General features: G+C 44.0%; 1 protein-coding gene across 1 annotated transcript in view; it reads right to left on the bottom strand.

Moving 5' to 3' along the window:
- The window catches only part of efna3b (ephrin-A3b), a gene marked incomplete at both ends in the record, with an annotated part of 121,941 nt that overhangs the window by 22,788 nt on the left and 79,153 nt on the right, over positions 1-20,000 (bottom strand). The window contains one exon of the mRNA XM_083648706.1: positions 2,082-2,374. Coding sequence (XP_083504832.1) covers positions 2,082-2,374 — 293 coding nt within the window. The remainder of the gene's footprint in view (positions 1-2,081; positions 2,375-20,000) is intronic.

Raw genomic sequence — 20,000 nt, 5'->3', positions numbered from 1 at the left:
ATAGTGCAGATTATTGGACATAAAGTCCTATGAACTCCATACCAGTTGTAGAGTGTATGGGGAGCTGATTTGCTGATCCATGAGTCCCGAGGGCGGAGCTCTAGCTTGATCTGAGTGGAGAAAAACTAGTCCCGATGGACATTCTAGGGTCACGGAGTTATCAAGTTTTACTCCTAAAGAAAGCATGCATGTGTTATGACATCTCATTTCAACAATAAAACCGCAGTCTTGCTGTTGATCAGACTGCGCTATTTATTGGCACTACTTTCTGGCTTCGCACTGCATCCGCGGTGGTCACTATAACGCTGTGTACAGGTGTTTCAGACACAGCACGCTCTGTAAACAGGCTACTAAAACATACTAAACATGTCTGACTATGAAAGCGATGAAGATATGCCGTTTACACCAGATTTGAAGGGATGTCTTCATGAACCTGAATACACAGATGAGGAACTAGACCTAGACCTCGACCTAGAATGGGCAGAGAGAGAGGAGAGAAGATGAAGAGAAGAGAGAGAAAATACGCAGATCAACAGAGTTGGAGAGCTACCGGGAGTATATAGGCTATGTATTTTTTTTTTTTTTTTACTGACAACATTGTTAGATTTAGGTAGCCTACTGTAGTCTCTCTTACCATGGTCACAGCAGTGCTCTTCAGTAGGCTACATGGGTTTTCCTCTGCCCTGGACGTGGAGGTAAATAATCCTTTTCAGTGAAATAAGCACCGTACACGCAAAGTTTTTTAATCATCGCTTGCTTTGTGTTGAAGCTCAACCCTATTGCAACAAGCCAGAGTTGTCTATGGGCATGATCCATGACAGGGAAATGATGGAATACAGTATGACTAAGGTTTTGATTGCTACAGCCTGGAAAATCATAAGTGCGTACCATTTTGTCAACTTGCCTCGCTGTTTACAGACATACAGAGCGTGCTGTGTCTGAAACACCTACCTAAATAAATACATAGCCAAGTTAGTGACTGCCGCGGATGCACAAAGCCAGCGAGGATAAAACAATTGAGTGTACGGTGCTCATTTCACCTATAAAATAATTATTTACCTCCACATCAAGAGCAGAGGAAAACACAGCACTGCTGCGCCAAATCCCATGGTACGAGAGACTATAGTACCTAAATCTAACAAATGTTGTCAGTTAAAACATAAATAAAAATACATAGCCTAATATAGGCTACTCGGCAGCAGTAGCTCTCCAACTCTGTTGATCTGCATCTTCTTGCTCCGCCTCTCTCTCTCTCTCTCTGCCCATTCTAGGTCGATCTGACAAAGCTCCTTATCTGTGTATTCAGGTTCATAAAGACATCCCCTCAAATCTGGCGTAAACGGCATATCTTCATCGCTTTCATAGTCAGACATGTTTAGTATGTTTTAGTAGCCTGTTTACAGAGCGCGCTGTGTCTGAAACACCTGTACACAGTGTTAGTGACCACCGCGAATGCAGTGCGGAGCCAGAAAGTAGTGCCAATAAATAGCGCAGTCTGATCAACAGCAAGACTGCGGTTTTATTGTTGAAATGAGATGTCATAACACATGCATGCTTTCTTTAGGAGTCAAACTTGATAACTCCGTGACCCTAGAATGTCCGCCGGCACTAGTTTTCTCCACTCAGATCAAGCTAGAGCTCCGCCCACGGGACTCATAGATCGGCAAGTCAGCTCCCCATACACTCTAGAACTGGTATGGAGTTCATAGGACTTTATGTCCAATAATCTGCACTATCCCTTTAAGGAGTTAATTTGATTAAAAATCTATAAAATGCAGCACACTTCTCAAATGTGGAGTGATATGATTAGATGTCAAACAGCAGCTTAGCTTATTATTCAGAAATATCAGACCTCAGAATGTGTTTATTGGCCAATCAGAATTGACTATCATCTAACAATACAAAAACAACCACACATTTCACGCAAACACATTTCAGCTCACAGAGAGCCCTCGTAAGGCTACTACTGTCATGTGACTGAATTATGGGCTAGCAAGGTCAGACAGTAATGTATTGTTTAATGAGAGGACCTACAGCAGCACGTGTGGTGTGGGACAGGACAGCCGTGTGGTTTCACTCACAGATGTAGTAGTACTCCTGTCCAACATGGAACTCGTAGCCCAGCGAGAAGGCGCTGTAGCGCTGGAACTTCTCTGAGAACTTGATGGGTGCGTGGGGGGCGTGGGGCCGGTTACACTCCCACCTCTTGAAGCCCAGCTGCGGGTCGCAGGTTCGATACCCACGGTAGCTGACCATGTAGAGGATGTACTGCTCACCGGTGCCCACCATGCGCTGGCTGTCGTTGTAATGGGGACAGTAGATGTCCAGGTAGTCATTGACGTTCACCTGCACTGTGTAGCCCTCCCTACGCAGACTGGACACACACAGACAAAGTGTTACATAGTTATAAATAAAACACACTATGTGCACATTTGTAATATTTGTAGAATATTTATAAAAAATAAATAAAGGGGCCCTATTATAGAAAATAAAATGTTTCTTCGTTTACATGTACAGTACATATATGCCGATATAAGATCAAAGATACTTAATGTAGGCATTCACACTAAATGGTCGGCCTCACTAAACCCTTACTAAATGCCTCCAGTCAGGCAGGTTTGCAGCATTTGAACCAACAACCTTCACTCTGCTGCGTTGCTTCCTGTTTCATTAAACAACAACCTTCACTCTGCCGCGTTGCTTCCTATTTCATTAAACAACAACCTTCACTCTGCTGCGTTGCTTCCTGTTTCATTAAACAACAACCTTCACTCTGCCGCGTTGCTTCCTGTTTCATTAAACAACAACCTTCACTCTGCCGCGTTGCTTCCTGTTTAATTAAACAACAACCTTCACTCTGCCGCGTTGCTTCCTGTTTCATTAAACAACAACCTTCACTCTGCTGCGTTGCTTCCTGTTTAATTAAACAACAACCTTCACTCTGCCGCGTTGCTTCCTGTTTAATTAAACAACAACCTTCACTCTGCCGCGTTGCTTCCTGTTTCATTAAACAACAACCTTCACTCTGCCGCGTTGCTTCCTGTTTAATTAAACAACAACCTTCACTCTGCTGCGTTGCTTCCTGTTTCATTAAACAACAACCTTCACTCTGCCGCGTTGCTTCCTGTTTAATTAAACAACAACCTTCACTCTGCCGCATTGCTTCCTGTTTAATTAAACAACAACCTTCACTCTGCAGCGTTGCTTCCTGTTTAATTAAACAACAACCTTCACTCTGCCGCGTTGCTTCCTGTTTAATTAAACAACAACCTTCACTCTGCCGCGTTGCTTCCTGTTTCATTAAACAACAACCTTCACTCTGCCGCGTTGCTTCCTGTTTCATTAAACAACAACCTTCACTCTGCCGCGTTGCTTCCTGTTTCATTAAACAACAACCTTCACTCTGCTGCGTTCCTTCCTGTTTCATTAAACAACAACCTTCACTCTGCTGCGTTGCTTCCTGTTTCATTAAACAACAACCTTCACTCTGCCGCGTTGCTTCCTGTTTAATTAAACAACAACCTTCACTCTGCCGCGTTGCTTCCTGTTTCATTAAACAACAACCTTCACTCTGCCGCGTTGCTTCCTGTTTCATTAAACAACAACCTTCACTCTGCCGCGTTGCTTCCTGTTTAATTAAACAACAACCTTCACTCTGCCGTGTTGCTTCCTGTTTCATTAAACAACAACCTTCACTCTGCCGCGTTGCTTCCTGTTTCATTAAACAACAACCTTCACTCTGCCGCGTTGCTTCCTGTTTCATTAAACAACAACCTTCACTCTGCCGCGTTGCTTCCTGTTTAATTAAACAACAACCTTCACTCTGCCGCGTTGCTTCCTGTTTAATTAAACAACAACCTTCACTCTGCTGCGTTGCTTCCTGTTTAATTAAACAACAACCTTCACTCTGCCACGTTGCTTCCTGTTTCATTAAACAACAACCTTCACTCTGCCGCGTTGCTTCCTGTTTCATTAAACAACAACCTTCACTCTGCCGCGTTGCTTCCTGTTTAATTAAACAACAACCTTCACTCTGCCGCGTTGCTTCCTGTTTAATTAAACAACAACCTTCACTCTGCCGCGTTGCTTCCTGTTTAATTAAACAACAACCTTCACTCTGCCGCGTTGCTTCCTGTTGAATTAAACAACAACCTTCACTCTGCCGCGTTGCTTCCTGTTTAATTAAACAACAACCTTCACTCTGCAGCGTTGCTTCCTGTTTAATTAAACAACAACCTTCACTCTGCCGCGTTGCTTCCTGTTTAATTAAACAACAACCTTCACTCTGCCGCGTTGCTTCCTGTTTAATTAAACAACAACCTTCACTCTGCAGCGTTGCTTCCTGTTTAATTAAACAACAACCTTCACTCTGCCGCGTTGCTTCCTGTTTAATTAAACAACAACCTTCACTCTGCCGCGTTGCTTCCTGTTTAATTAAACAACAACCTTCACTCTGCCGCGTTGCTTCCTGTTTAATTAAACAACAACCTTCACTCTGCCGCGTTGCTTCCTGTTTAATTAAACAACAACCTTCACTCTGCCGCGTTGCTTCCTGTTTCATTAAACAACAACCTTCACTCTGCCGCGTTGCTTCCTGTTTAATTAAACAACAACCTTCACTCTGCCGCATTGCTTCCTGTTTCATTAAACAACAACCTTCACTCTGCTGCGTTGCTTCCTGTTTCATTAAACAACAACCTTCACTCTGCCGCGTTGCTTCCTGTTTCATTAAACAACAACCTTCACTCTGCCGCGTTGCTTCCTGTTTAATTAAACAACAACCTTCACTCTGCCGCGTTGCTTCCTGTTTAATTAAACAACAACCTTCACTCTGCCGCGTTGCTTCCTGTTTCATTAAACAACAACCTTCACTCTGCCGCGTTGCTTCCTGTTTAATTAAACAACAACCTTCACTCTGCCGCGTTGCTTCCTGTTTAATTAAACAACAACCTTCACTCTGCCGCGTTGCTTCCTGTTTCATTAAACAACAACCTTCACTCTGCCGCGTTGCTTCCTGTTTCATTAAACAACAACCTTCACTCTGCTGCGTTGCTTCCTGTTTAATTAAACAACAACCTTCACTCTGCTGCGTTGCTTCCTGTTTCATTAAACAACAACCTTCACTCTGCCGCGTTGCTTCCTGTTTAATTAAACAACAACCTTCACTCTGCCGCGTTGCTTCCTGTTTCATTAAACAACAACCTTCACTCTGCCGCGTTGCTTCCTGTTTCATTAAACAACAACCTTCACTCTGCCGCGTTGCTTCCTGTTTCATTAGAGGAGCTGGTGCTATGGGACATTTAGTATCACACACTTTTGCAATATTGTTCACCTTGATGGCTGGCTATGTTTACACAAATGTTAGTGGCAATATTAAAACATGTTCACAGTTCACACGAGGTGCACATGAACACACACACACACACACACACACACACACACACACACTTAACATTTAAACTAGGACTGTTGGTATGGGGTGCCACCATGCTAACCGCTAACTGACTCAGTCACAAAGCTTGCAGCATTTTCAGATGGATTTAGATGGATGGATTTATTTAGATTTAGAACAAACGCTTTGTGGCCTGAACACTGAACACTCAAGGGCACACACGCTTCGCTACAAAGACAACCCATGGTCCCAGTCGGCGCGCCGCATTCGGATACACGCGTTTGTGCTCAATTGTTGGTCTGAGGTCGTATAGATCTATGTTTGAGAGTTATTAGCTTATTTATAACAGGGAGCAGGTGCGTGTGTGTGGGGGTGTGTTCTAGGTATATTTGTAGCTTGGGGCTGCTGTATGCAGAGAATGCGGAGCTGGCTCTTCAGTATGGACTCAAGGCCCCAGGGCCACAGCTCCTACTCCTGGTGTCAGCGCAGCGCTGTCCCCTAACCCCAGCGCTCGTACATCAACCTGAGTGCTACGTCGCACTCGCGTCAGCCGTCAACGTCCCTGCAACGTCCCCCCCCCGAGCTCATATATCAGCCTCAGACCTAAAAAAGACTTGCTTGACAGGAAGATAAGGTCTGGGTCTGGGTGTTTGTGTGTAGATTGTGTGACAAAGTGAAATAGATTCTTTCCTGACATCCAAAAGCCCTCTTTTTCTCCCCATCACAGAGACAGGCTCATATCTGTGCGACAGAGACAGGTTGCGGTTGTAAATCATACACACACCGATGAACACCCCCCCCCCCCCCCCCCACATGTTCACACACACACACACACACACACACACACACACACACACACACACACACACACACACACACACACACACACACACACACACACACACACACACACACACACACACACACACACACACACACACACACACACACACTCACACTGGAAAGATACGGTGGTGCCATAATAAAATCACAAGGGGGCAGCACAGTGTCATCCTCTGCCTGATGCTGTCTCTCTTTCTCTGTGGCTGTCTCTCTTTCCCAGTTCTAGGTCACGTCTCCAGGGAGATTATTATTCAATTATTAAATGAAGATCGAAACGCTGCTCCCATCTCCCTCTCTCCCTCACTTCTTCCTGCTCTCTCTACATCCTTCCTGGATCTCTTCTCTCTCTCTCCCTCACTTCTTCCTGCTCTCTCTACATCCTTCCTGGATCTCTTCTCTCTCTCTCCCTCACTTCTTCCTGCTCTCTCTACATCCTTCCTGGATCTCTTCTCTCTCTCTCCCTCACTTCTTCCTGCTCTCTCTACATCCTTCCTGGATCTCTTCTCTCTCTCTCCCTCCTTCCTCTCTCCTCTCTCTCTTTCAGACTAACATGGAAGGAAGATTCATTGTTCAACATTCACATCCTTTTCTCCCCTATATTTATAGTGAATGTAAAAGAGAGAGAGAGAGAGAGAGAGAGAGAGAGATGGAGAGCGAGAGGAAGGAGAACATGAGCGAGGGATGAGGTTGGTTCCACCAGGGAGGCGTGAACGCAAATTGAGTAGAGCACAGAGAGTAACGGAGCAGACAGGGAAAAAAGGCAGTTGGAGAGTTTCACGCTACCAAAGAAAAGCAAGTTCTCAGAGATGAAGGGATAATGGCAGAAAAGAAAGAGAGGAAAATGAGGGGGAGGGCAACTTGTCGTGTCGGAGAAATCTGAAAGCAAATCACTTCACTTCACTAAAAGCTGGCTGTGCATTTGTGTGACAACAAAACATGTCACCTTAATCAGCCAACTGTTTATATGTGAGTGATACTCTGGCATCTTCAATGGGCGTGTCTCTGACACACACGCGCAATTACAGGGGGGGGGGGGGGGGGGGGTGGCAAACAGAAGCGATTAGCTATTTGCATTTATAGTAAATTCAATATGACACGAATGTGACATCACCAGTGTTGGGAGGGTTACTTTTAAAAGATATTCCACTACAAATTACTGATTGAATTACATAACGTATTGCATTAGATTACTCAAGGTCATTTTTACTTTTATAGAGAGGCAAACTGGAACGTCACTTCCTGCTTCAGCACTGTACCAGAGATTTTCATCCGCCATTTATTTTCCCATAGACATTTCGTAAAATGCTTAGAAAATAGTTGTACTTCCTCGAACCAAACGGTTCAGCTAACGCTATAATTGGGAGAGACCATAGAACAATAACAATAACATCGAAAAAATATCTTCTTTAAACTCTTTTTTTTACGTTTTGGTCCCAGTGAAATGTTATGCGATCTCTCCTGTTTCTATCTGTACGTTTGGTTTGAACCAGTAAAACTATTTTTATACGCATTTTACGAAATGTGTATGGGAAAATCTCTGGTACAGTCCTGAAGCAGGAAGTAGGCGGTCACTTTGCCTGTCTATTACATTTCAGAGACTGTACTTTTTTACACAAGTAACTGTACTTCTAATTAAGTAAAGAATGTGTGTACTTTTCCAATCTCTGGCACTGATGTAATGTTGCAACCTTCTTCAGCATGTTATTAAAGTCGAGCTTAACCCAAAAATGACTTTTATTTTATTTTAGTTCAAATACCTGGGTATTCAGTGCACCTATTTAATAATGTATGCCAAAAAAAATCACAAAAATCTAATTTATTTAAGCCCTTTTCCCACATGCGCTTTGTACCGCAAAATGACCGGAACGTGGTGTAATGCCTGCATGTGAGAAAGGCGCTGTGCCGGTATAAGCGCGACCCCGTCGTCCCCGACATTTCACCACTTTCGACCTAGTCAGAAGAGCGGTATGCTCTTAAGGAGACGCAAGTGGAAACGGTTCCAGTCATTTTCCGCGACAGCGGTCCTTCAATCATGGGCGAGGAGTAGCCTACACACTTTGCTTAATGTTCCAGCGGGCATAATCTAATCATTCGCGCACATTAAAGCAAACTGGCGAAATGATCTTGTGATAGCCTAATAAGAGCAGTGTCAGCTTGCTGATTTCCGAAGGCAACCCCGGACACATCAAACGAAGCCAGTCTGCTTTCTCTACATACATACAAGCGTTGAGCAGCTTGCAAGCCTTTCTCGCTGTGTCTGTCCTGTGGCTGCTGCTCTCGAGCAGAGAGGGGAGGGGGAAATCGGCTGTGTTGATTACGCTGGCGGCTTGACGCTGCTCTTAAGTCAAACGAGTGTGATTTATTGTGTGACAACTGACAAGCGAACTTATTTCGAGTTTTGCCGACCCCCCAAATAAGCTCCCCCCTCCCCCCGCCCCCCCAACATACAGGAAAATTCGCTGATAGATTCCCACATGCGCGAGCAGAAGTGTGAAGGGAAATGTCCGATATTGACTTACAGGTAATTTTCCGGTACGCATGTGGGAAAACGGCTTTTGTTTTTCACACTTTTTCACATCAAAAGTTCATTTTTCAAGATTTCCTTCACAACAGTAATCTACAGTTTGCTGATGTCACCTAGTACTATCAAATTTCTACCCCATTTCAACCAATCATATCACAACATGGCAGCTGTCAATCAAATCTTAATTTCAGGATAATATTCTCTTCCAAATGAAGGAGAAAATGGCGACTAGTGCCTGTCATCTGGCAGAATTTCTAGCTCATAAACTAACTACTAACTTGGCCAATTGTAGGTAACGTATGAAAAAAAAGCAAACGGTAATGTCTAAGAATGCAAACAAATGCAAACTGGCTCTTAAACTCGCATTCCAGGATAACGTGAGTTAACGTTGTTAAGGCTGAATTCAGACCCCGGCCCCTCGGAGATTCCAGGCCGACGGGCTGCACTCTTCGCTCCGCACCACACAAAAGGCAGCTGGCTGCCTGCTGCGGCTCTACTCGCGTAGCTCACGTCACCAGGCTCCTCCCGAGGAGAGCACCACATGGCCACAACACGCTGAATCCCACTCGATTTGGGGGCGGAACACGCCAGGATTGGCCAAAGCCGAATCCAGTGCCCAGAATTGTCAAATAAATTCATCGACACGCTACTATGACCCGCCTCTCAACCTGTCATCTCAGACAAGTTATGTTTTCAGTCTGAAACGGACTCCGACCTACGCGCCACTTGGGATCCGAACGGGTTCAGTTTGACTTTCAGTAAAATGTGTTATATTTCCACATCAGAAATGCATTCCTGAGAGTGTCCTGGATGTATCTCCTCCAACACTGCATTGTCTTGTGGTGTGTAGCAGGTGCAGTACGCGCACACAAATTGTTGCACATTCTTTTAAATCTGTTTATGGGAAAGGTGTGCCTCATATGAATTTGAGAGCAAATAAAACAAAACAAACAAATAAAGAAATAGCTAACTAATATATTTTAAAGACAGTAACTGTATTCAGAATATCACCAATTTAAACTGTAACTGCAATGGAATACCGTTTAATTTTTGTAATGTATTACTTACACATTACTCTTTACATGAACTAGAACGACCGCACCGCAGATATGCCTCCGCCAACAAGTGAGCAGTCGACATCCATGTCTGTCCAGACTTTGACATTTGAGCCAAATGTGAAGACATTCCGTCAAGATGTTACTGAGATATCGCGTTAAATGAAAATTGAAAATGGTGTTCATGAAAAAAATGGTGTCACAGTGACCTTGACCTTTGACCACCAAAATGTAATCAGTTCATCATTGAGTCCAAGTGGACGTTTGAGCCAAATTAGATTAAATTCCATCAAGGCGTTGCTGAGATAGCACGTTAACGAGCATGAAACGAGTCGTCGTGATGTCACAGCAACCTTGAACTTTGACCATCAAAATCTAATCAGTTCTTCCTTGAGTCCAAGTGGACGTTAAATTGGAATTAAATTTGGAGAAATTCCGTCAAGGCGTTCTTGAAATATTGCATTAACGAGCTTGAAAATGGCATTCGTGAGGTCACAGTGACCTTAACCTTTGTCCTTTGACCACCAAAATCGAATCAGTTCATCCTTTAGTCCAAGTCGACATTTGAGCCAAATTTGAAATAATTCCGTCATAGACTCAGCTCTCAGTCTTAATCCGTTTCACTACTGTAAGACTGAGAATATTACTATTTAAATCTTTTCATAACGTTAGGTGGTGCTGTTGGAAGCCTTGCATCGGAGAACCAATCATGAGCGTTGTGGCCTGCTTTCTGGGAGCAGTGACGCTCATGCAGAACCGGTGCTGTCGCGTTTGCAGAGAAACATATTAATCACTTAGAAACAAACATAACCTGTTAATAGGACGTGTTTCATCCGGCCCCAGCGGCTAGATGTCTTTCCCCCATCGATAAGCCCGACATCCGAGGCTACGTTACAGAGCCTGCTGTTGACTCACAGTAGCAAGCGCTGCGGACCACTTCCGGGTAGGAAAAATTATTGTAAAATAAACAACAAGAGGTATAAACTCTCTTTGCAGCACATCAGTGTCTTGCTCTATATTGGAACTATGAAACATTGCATTGCCGCTACCAAATAAAATTCTAATAATAAATGTAGGCGTGTCTGCTGCCGGCCGTTCTCGCCGGGCTCTGAACCAGATTTGGAACAGTAAATTCCCAGACGTTTGGTGGTTTGGTGGTTAGGTGGCGCTGTTGGCGCCGCTCACCAAACGTCTGGAAACCGAGACTAATTCCGTCAAGGCGTTCCTGAGATATCACGTGAAAGAGCTTGGAAATGGGGTTTGTGAGGTCACAGTGACCTTAAACTTTGACCTTTAACCACCAAGATCTAATCAGTTCATCCTTGAGTCCAAGTGGACGTTTGAGCCAAATTGGAAGAAATTCCAGCAAGGCGTTCCTGAGATATCACGTTAACGAGCTTGAAAATGGCGTTCGAGGGGTCACAGTGACTTTGACCTTTGACGACCAAAATCTAATCAGTTCATCCTTGAGTCCAAGTCGACGTTTGAGGCAAATCTGATGAAATTCCGTCAAGGCGTTCCTCAGATATCGCGTTAACGAACATGGGATGGACGTACGGACGGACAACCCGAATCCATAATGCCTCTGGCCTGGCTATCGCCGGCGGAGGCATAAAAAGTAGTCAATTACTTATTTACTCCCTGTAGAAAATAATTTTGTTACACTACTCATTACATTACTTTTGCTTTAGTCCAGATCTTTCGGCTATGTTCTTTAATAGAGTACCAAAGGAATGAGTCCGCAAGACCTGGATGTTCTTCTGGCTCTTAGGTGTAAAAGTCAATGTGATTTTTGTATGGGGATTTTTGGTTAAATGCTTGAAATAAGGTCTGTGGTTAATAAAAGTTTATGAAACAGTGAACTTTGTGTTCAGCAAGATGATCTTCACAAATGAGGACCACTTTTAGGATTTTCGAAGCGTAAATGCATTTTTTTAAGCGATTTTTAGAAAACGCTCCAAAAGTAGGCCTAAAAAAAAACTATATCAATACTGTATATAAAACAATATAAAAGAGGGTGGCCTTCCTAACATTGCCTACATATCAATTGCCTCAAAATAATTTCAACAAATAAATAAAATAATTTATACCATGGTCTGGGTGAAAACTTGTTTCTGATTGGCCGGCAGGTGTGCATTAAAACCATATAATGCACACGTAGTCCGGCTCAAGTCTAATCACATGTTGTAAATTCATCCGCTCCCCAACCTGCACAGCTGTTTAATCAAACAGCACAGTAGTTAGTTCAACTCGCTACCTCAGCTGAGCGGACTAGCTTCCCTGCACCATACCTCAGCTACCTCAGCTGAGCGGACTAGCTTCCCTGAACCATACCTCAGCTACCTCAGCTGAGCGGACTAGCTTCCCTGCACCATACCTCAGCTACCTCAGCTGAGCGGACTAGCTTCCCTGCACCATACCTCAGCTACCTCAGCTGAGGGGACTAGCTTCCCTGCACCATACCTCAGCTACCTCAGCTGAGCGGACTAGCTTCCCTGCACCATACCTCAGCTACCTCAGCTGAGCGGACTAGCTTCCCTGCACCATACCTCAGCTACCTCAGCTGAGCGGACTAGCTTCCCTGCACCATACCTCAGCTACCTCAGCTGAGCGGACTAGCTTCCCTGCACCATACCCCAGCTACCTCAGCTGAGCGGACTAGCTTCCCTGCACCATACCTCAGCTACCTCAGCTGAGCGGACTAGCTTCCCTGCACCATACCGGCTCACATCCAAGGTTCCATCCAAGCAAACAAGGTTTCCATTGCATGAGAAGCTGACGGGATGCTATCGCTTGTTCCAGGTATTAGTCGGTTTCCCACGTGTTGCTAGGTAAACAGAGTTATGACTTGTGGAAAACGGTGTCGGGTGGTTATTTGCCTCCACATCGTGCATTAAAATCGTATAACGCACACCTAGTCGTTGATTATCTCTTACATATTAGAGACTGGCCTTCCTAACACCATTAGGTTCTGGCAGTAGTTTATGCACTTTATTGTCACATTCTTTCATGCAACAATTTTGAAGTAATGTGCCATTTTCATCCTATCTCCTGCACAAACTGTCTCTATACTGCACTAGCCAACGTCACATGAGAGGTCAGAGGTTGTTGCGGAAGCATGCATGAAAAGGCAGGTTTGATGATTTATTTTCTATCTGGCCAGTCAGATAATCATATGTAAACTTAAACTTATGTAACGCAAATAACAACATCATTGTTTGATTAGTAACTGATTACTGAATTTAGTTACCATAACCTGTTACATTACTGCGTTACAGACAAATATAATGTGATTCTAGTAATTCTAGTGCACGCACACACGCACGCACACACACACACACACACGCACGCACGCACGCACGCACGCACACACGCACACACACACACACACACACACACACACACACACACACACACACACACACACACACACACACACACACACACACTCATCAGTGCACTCTTGAGGAGCAGGGCACGGGCTCAGAGAGTCAACGGACATAATATAGAGCGGCCAGAGGAATGGATGGATGGAGGGATTGAAGGAAGGAGGGGAAGATGGGGCTTGGGGGGTTTATAGGATGAGGAGAGGGGTAGTCGGGTTAAAAGCTGCAGAGTCTGGCCACCAGGGAGAGGAGGGGGGAGAGCGGGAGGGAGCAACAGCTAAGAGCAAGATCAAAGTGGGCCCGGATCAATGTCACTACTGTAAAATCACATCAGAGAGAGGGAGAGAGAGAGAGAGAGAGAGAGAGAGAGAGAGAGAGAGAGAGAGAGAGAGAGAGAGAGAGAGAGAGAGAGAGAGGGAGAGGATGGAGGGAGAGAGAGAGAGAGAGAGAGAGAGGGAGGATGGAGGGAGGGAGAGAGAGAGAGAGAGAGAGAGAGAGAGAGAGGAGAGTATGTTCCCTATAAATCAGTGGTAGGCAACATAATGCCACAGAGTAGCCCTGCCTGCCTATTATCTGCCTGGCCTCTTAAAGTACTGTAGCGTCCATCGATAAAACACTCTGACAGTAAGTGTAATCACCCCTTTTTGTAACAAGAGCGGCTTGCTCTACTGCTGTGTGTTTGAAAGATGCTAGATTTTCCAGAGAAGGGGAAGAGGATGTGTGTGTGTGTGTGTGTGTGTGTGTGTGTGTGTGTGTGTGTGTACGCGCGTGTGTGTGCGTGCGTGTATGTGTGTGTGTGTGTGTGTGTGCGTGCGTGTGTGTGTGCGTGTGTGTGTGTGTGTGTGCGTGCGTGTGTATGTGTGTGAGTGTGTGTGTGGGTGCGTGCGTGTGTGTGTGTGGGGGGGGTGTTAAGTGTATCTCTCCTCCTTCAGCATGGTTGTGTGCTGGCACGCCACTTAAACACAGTGGATGCTCCACTAGTTCTCAGCAGACTACTACAACTATATCCACCGCTTTAAGCAGCGATCCTAGGTCAACAGACTACTACAACTATTATATTAACCGCTTTAAGTACATTACATTACATTACATTACATCATTTGGCAGACGCTTTTATCCAAAGCGACTTATAATAACACATTTTTGTCAGCAATAGAGCAATCAACTATGCAACACAGTCTATGACAACTACAACTTCTGAAGGAACAGTGGTACAAGTTTAGTTTAGGTTAGTTTTTTTTTTGTTTTTTTTAAGAAAGAGAGAGAAAGAAGTTAGATCAAGAAGGGCCCAGATGGAGCCTGAAAAGGTGAGTCTTTAGTCTTTTCCGAAAGATCGGCAGTGATTCAGCTGTCCTGACCGAAGGTGGAAGCTCATTCCACCATTGAGGTGCCAGGGACGAGAAGAGTCGAGATCGGGATGAGCGACTCTTGAGCCCCCGTAGAGAAGGAGGGGCGAGGCGTCCTGCACTATTACTAAGTAGCGATCCTCGGTCAACAGACTACTACAACTATACGACTACAACTATATCCACTATATCCATTTTGAGCAAAAATACTATTTGATAATCACTGAGAACTATTCGCCAATTCTTCGAAGATCGAAGATCACACACGCATGTCGCTTGCAATCCTCTTTAAATAAATAAAAATCCGCTTTAAATCCACTTTAAAAATATATATATATTGGTTCAGTTCAGGCACCGTTAAGGCTCCGCTATGGCATCAATACAAAGCGATACCATCCCAGAATCATCAAGAGACACTAGTGAAGGGCAGGCGGTTGGGATGGATTCAAACTTGTCCAACAGTAACAAATAATTGCCAATCAGGAGTTATAAGCCAGCCTGCCCCCCGAGGCCACAATCCTTAATCCGTTGTCAGTTTGCTACAGAGATGCTAACATTGTAGCAGGAGGTCTCCACTCAGCCAGCAGAGCACTGCTCCCCTGCTGAAAGCATGGTGAGCCGCACATCACACACACACACACACACACACACACACACACACACACACACACACACACACACACACACACACACACACACACACACGCAGGAGAGTCCTTCCTGCTATATGTCCCTCCCACTCCCTCTGTCTTTCTCTCTTGCAAGCAGGCAAAGGTGTTTCAAAAAAGAACTGTGTGTGTGTGTGTGTGTGTGTGTGTGTGTGGGTGGGTTTACTTGTTATCTAATTCAATATCAGTTTGACAGTGAGGATATTAATAGGTGAATTGTGGAAGAATTCAATCTTTCACTGTTCTCTGCCTCTACTCTATACTTTATTTTTCTCTCTATCTCTCCGTCATATCTCCCCGGACCATTGGAAGAATATGTCTGTGTGTGTGTGTGTGTGTGTGTGTGTGTGTGTGTGTGTGGGGGGGGGGGGTGCGTGTCTGTCTGTCTGATAGGGTGTAGTGGTTGAGTAGGCTCTAAATTCGCCCCATTGAAATCAATACCTGTCTAGAGTGTGTCCAACAGACTGGAATATGCTGCCTTTTCTCAAGGCCGACACACACACACGCACGCACGCACGCACATGCACGCACGCACGCACATGCACGCACGCACGCACGCACGCGCACGCACACACACACGCACACACACACACACACACACACACACACACACACACACACACACACACACACACACACACACACACACACACACTCCTGCCCTGCAGAGTGATAGCTCATCATTGGTAATTGATCAAAGTATTACAGCTAAGAGGGCTTCTTGCGGCCTCACACGTGCACATGCGCGCACGCACACACACACACACACACACACACACACACGCACACACGCACACACACACACACACACACACACACACACACACACACACACGCTGAGCACTGACATGATCCGCTAACACGAACACATTATCTGAACCTCACACTTTCTCTCTTCCCTCTATTTTCTTGAATCTTCTCTTCTTTACCTTCATCTTTCCCCCGCCTCTCTCTCTCCATCCTCCCCTCTTCCTCTCCTCTCCTCTCCCTCCAGCCATCGCCCTATCTCTCTCTCTCTGCATGTGGATATTGACTGTGGTGTGAGAGAGAGTGCACTGCAGCACACACCTAATGGCATGCATTATTAGTCCTTTGAACTGAGCGATGTGGCTTTCACACAGGGACACATTCAGAGACACAGAGACACAGAGACAGATACACAGAGACACACATACAAAGATACACAGATACACAGATACACAGAGACACAGATACACAGAGACACAGAGACAGATACACAGAGACACACATACAAAGATACACAGATACACAGATACACAGAGACACAGATACACAGAGACACAGAGACAGATACACAGAGACACACATACAAAGAGACACAGATACACAGATACACAGATACACAGAGACACAGATACACAGAGACACAGATATACATATACACATACACAGAGACACAGAGACACAGATATACACATACAAAGAGACACAGATACACAGATACACAGAGACACAGATACACAGATACACAGAGACACAGAGACACAGATACACAGAGACACAGATATACATATACACATACACAGAGACACAGAGACACAGATATACACATACACAGAGGCACAGATACACAGATACACACATACACAGAGACACAGATACACAGAGACACACATACACAGAGACACAGATATACACATACACAGAGACACAGATATACACATACACAGAGACACAGATACACAGATACACAGAGACACAGATATACACATACACAGAGACACACATACACACATACAAAGAGACACAGATACACAGATATACACATACACAGAGACACAGATACACAGATATACACATACACAGAGACACACATACACAGAGACACAGATACACACATACACAGAGACACAGATACACAGAGACACACATACACAGAGACACAGAGACACAGATACACAGAGACACACATACACAGAGACACACATACACAGATACACAGAGACACACATACACAGATACACATATACACAAATACACACATACACACATAGACAGATACACGGCCAAAGTGTGATGTTAAAAAGCCTGTTCTCGCTCCGGCTGGGCAATATATCAATATTACATCCATATTGTGATATGAGAATAGATATCATCTTAGATTTTGGATATCGTATTATCATGATATGGCATAAGTGTTGTCTTTTCCAAGGCTGCATGTTATTTTCTGAACTTACCAGACTGTTCTAGCTGTTCTATTATTTGCCTTTACCCACTTAGTCATTATATCCACATTACTGATGATTATTTATCAAAAATCTCATTGTGTAAATATTTCTTGAAAGCACCAATAGTCGGGGAAGGAAACCCTGTCTTTGTCTTTATTTTGATCACAGTCTTGTTTTTAATAAAAGTACTTGTGACATCTCAGATGTGGCTTTGACTTACAACTGGAGATTTAGCACTTAGTAGAAAACACAGCCTAAAAATACAGAGATATGATTTTTGGCCTTAGTTCTCGTGCACATGCATGTTTTTTTTGCGATCAATCATACGTGCCTTTGTGGTGTTTAAATGACCTGTCCAAAGCCAGGGGACAGAGATGGATGGCTGCGGTGAGGGAACGCAGAGGAGAGAGTCGGTGAGGGAACGCAGAGGAGGGCGATATGAGCCGGATGCAGGGAGGAGAGGAAATTAAAATGACCAACTGCATGAAACAACAGATGGCATGGAGACCCAAAACACAGGCAGAATAACAAGACAAAGAAAAGAGCCAAACACAGGCAGAATAACAAGACAAAGAAAAGAGCCAAACACAGGCAGAATAACAAGGCAAAGAAAAGAGCCAAACACAGGCAGAATAACAAGACAAAGAAAAGAGCCAAACACAGGCAGAATAACAAGACAAAGAAAAGAGCCAAACACAGGCAGAATAACAAGACAAAGAAAAGAGCCAAACACAGGCAGAATAACAAGACAAAGAAAAGAGCCAAACACAGGCAGAATAACAAGACAAAGAAAAGAGCCAAACACAGGCAGAATAACAAGACAAAGAAAAGACCCAAACACAGACAGAATAACAAGACAAAGAAAAGAGCCAAACACAGGCAGAATAACAAGACAAAGAAAAGAGCCAAACACAGGCAGAATAACAAGGCAAAGAAAAGAGCCAAACACAGGCAGAATAACAAGACAAAGAAAAGAGCCAAACACAGGCAGAATAACAAGACAAAGAAAAGAGCCAAACACAGGCAGAATAACAAGACAAAGAAAAGAGCCAAACACAGGCAGAATAACAAGACAAAGAAAAGAGCCAAACACAGGCAGAATAACAAGACAAAGAAAAGAGCCAAACACAGGCAGAATAACAAGACAAGAAAAAGAGCCAAACACAGGCAGAATAACAAGACAAAGAAAAGAGCCAAACACAGGCAGAATAACAAGACAAAGAAAAGAGCCAAACACAGGCAGAATAACAAGACAAAGAAAAGAGCCAAACACAGGCAGAATAACAAGACAAAGAAAAGAGCCAAACACAGACAGAATAACAAGACAAAGAAAAGAGCCAAACACAGGCAGAATAACAAGACAAAGAAAAGAGCCAAACACAGGCAGAATAACAAGACAAAGAAAAGAGCCAAACACAGACAGAATAACAAGACAAAGAAAAGAGCCAAACACAGGCAGAATAACAAGACAAAGAAAAGAGCCAAACACAGGCAGAATAACAACAAAGAAAAGAGCCAAACACAGACAGAATAACAAGACAAAGAAAAAGAGCCAAACACAGGCAGAATAACAAGACAAAGAAAAGAGCCAAACACAGGCAGAATAACAAGACAAAGAAAAGAGCCAAACACAGGCAGAATAACAAGACAAAGAAAGAAGAGCCAAACACAGGCAGAATAACAAGACAAAGAAAAGAGCCAAACACAGGCAGAATAACAAGACAAAGAAAAGAGCCAAACACAGGCAGAATAACAAGACAAAGAAAAGAGCCAAACACAGGCAGAATAACAAGACAAAGAAAAGAGCCAAACACAGGCAGAATAACAAGACAAAGAAAAGAGCCAAACACAGGCAGAATAACAAGACAAAGAAAAGAGCCAAACACAGGCAGAATAACAAGACAAAGAAAAGAGCCAAACACAGGCAGAATAACAAGACAAAGAAAAGAGCCAAACACAGGCAGAATAACAAGACAAAGAAAAGAGCCAAAACACAGGCAGAATAACAAGACAAAGAAAAGAGCCAAACACAGGCAGAATAACAAGACAAAGAAAAGAGCCAAACACAGGCAGAATAACAAGACAAAGAAAAGAGCCAAACACAGGCAGAATAACAAGACAAAGAAAAGAGCCAAACACAGGCAGAATAACAAGACAAAGAAAAGAGCCAAACACAGGCAGAATAACAAGACAAAGAAAAGAGCCAAACACAGGCAGAATAACAAGACAAAGAAAAGAGCCAAACACAGGCAGAATAACAAGACAAAGAAAAGAGCCAAACACAGGCAGAATAACAAGACAAAGAAAAGAGCCAAACACAGGCAGAATAACAAGACAAAGAAAAGAGCCAAACACAGGCAGAATAACAAGACAAAGAAAAGAGCCAAACACAGAGCAGAATAACAAGACAAAGAAAGAGCCAACACAGGCAGAATAACAAGACAAAGGGAAAAGAAGCCAAACACAGGCAGAATAACAAGACAAGAAACGAGCCCAAACCACAGGCAGAATAACAAGACAAAGAAAAGAGCCAACACCCAGGCAGACTAACAAGACAAGAAAAGAGCCAAACAACAGACAGAATAACAAGACAAAGA

Source organism: Poromitra crassiceps, assembly GCF_964638095.1.
Source record: "Poromitra crassiceps genome assembly, chromosome: 1".
Classification (NCBI taxonomy): Eukaryota; Metazoa; Chordata; class Actinopteri; order Beryciformes; family Melamphaidae; genus Poromitra; species Poromitra crassiceps.
Note: the sequence above shows the minus strand (reverse complement) of the source record. Positions and strands in the feature narration are given on the sequence as shown.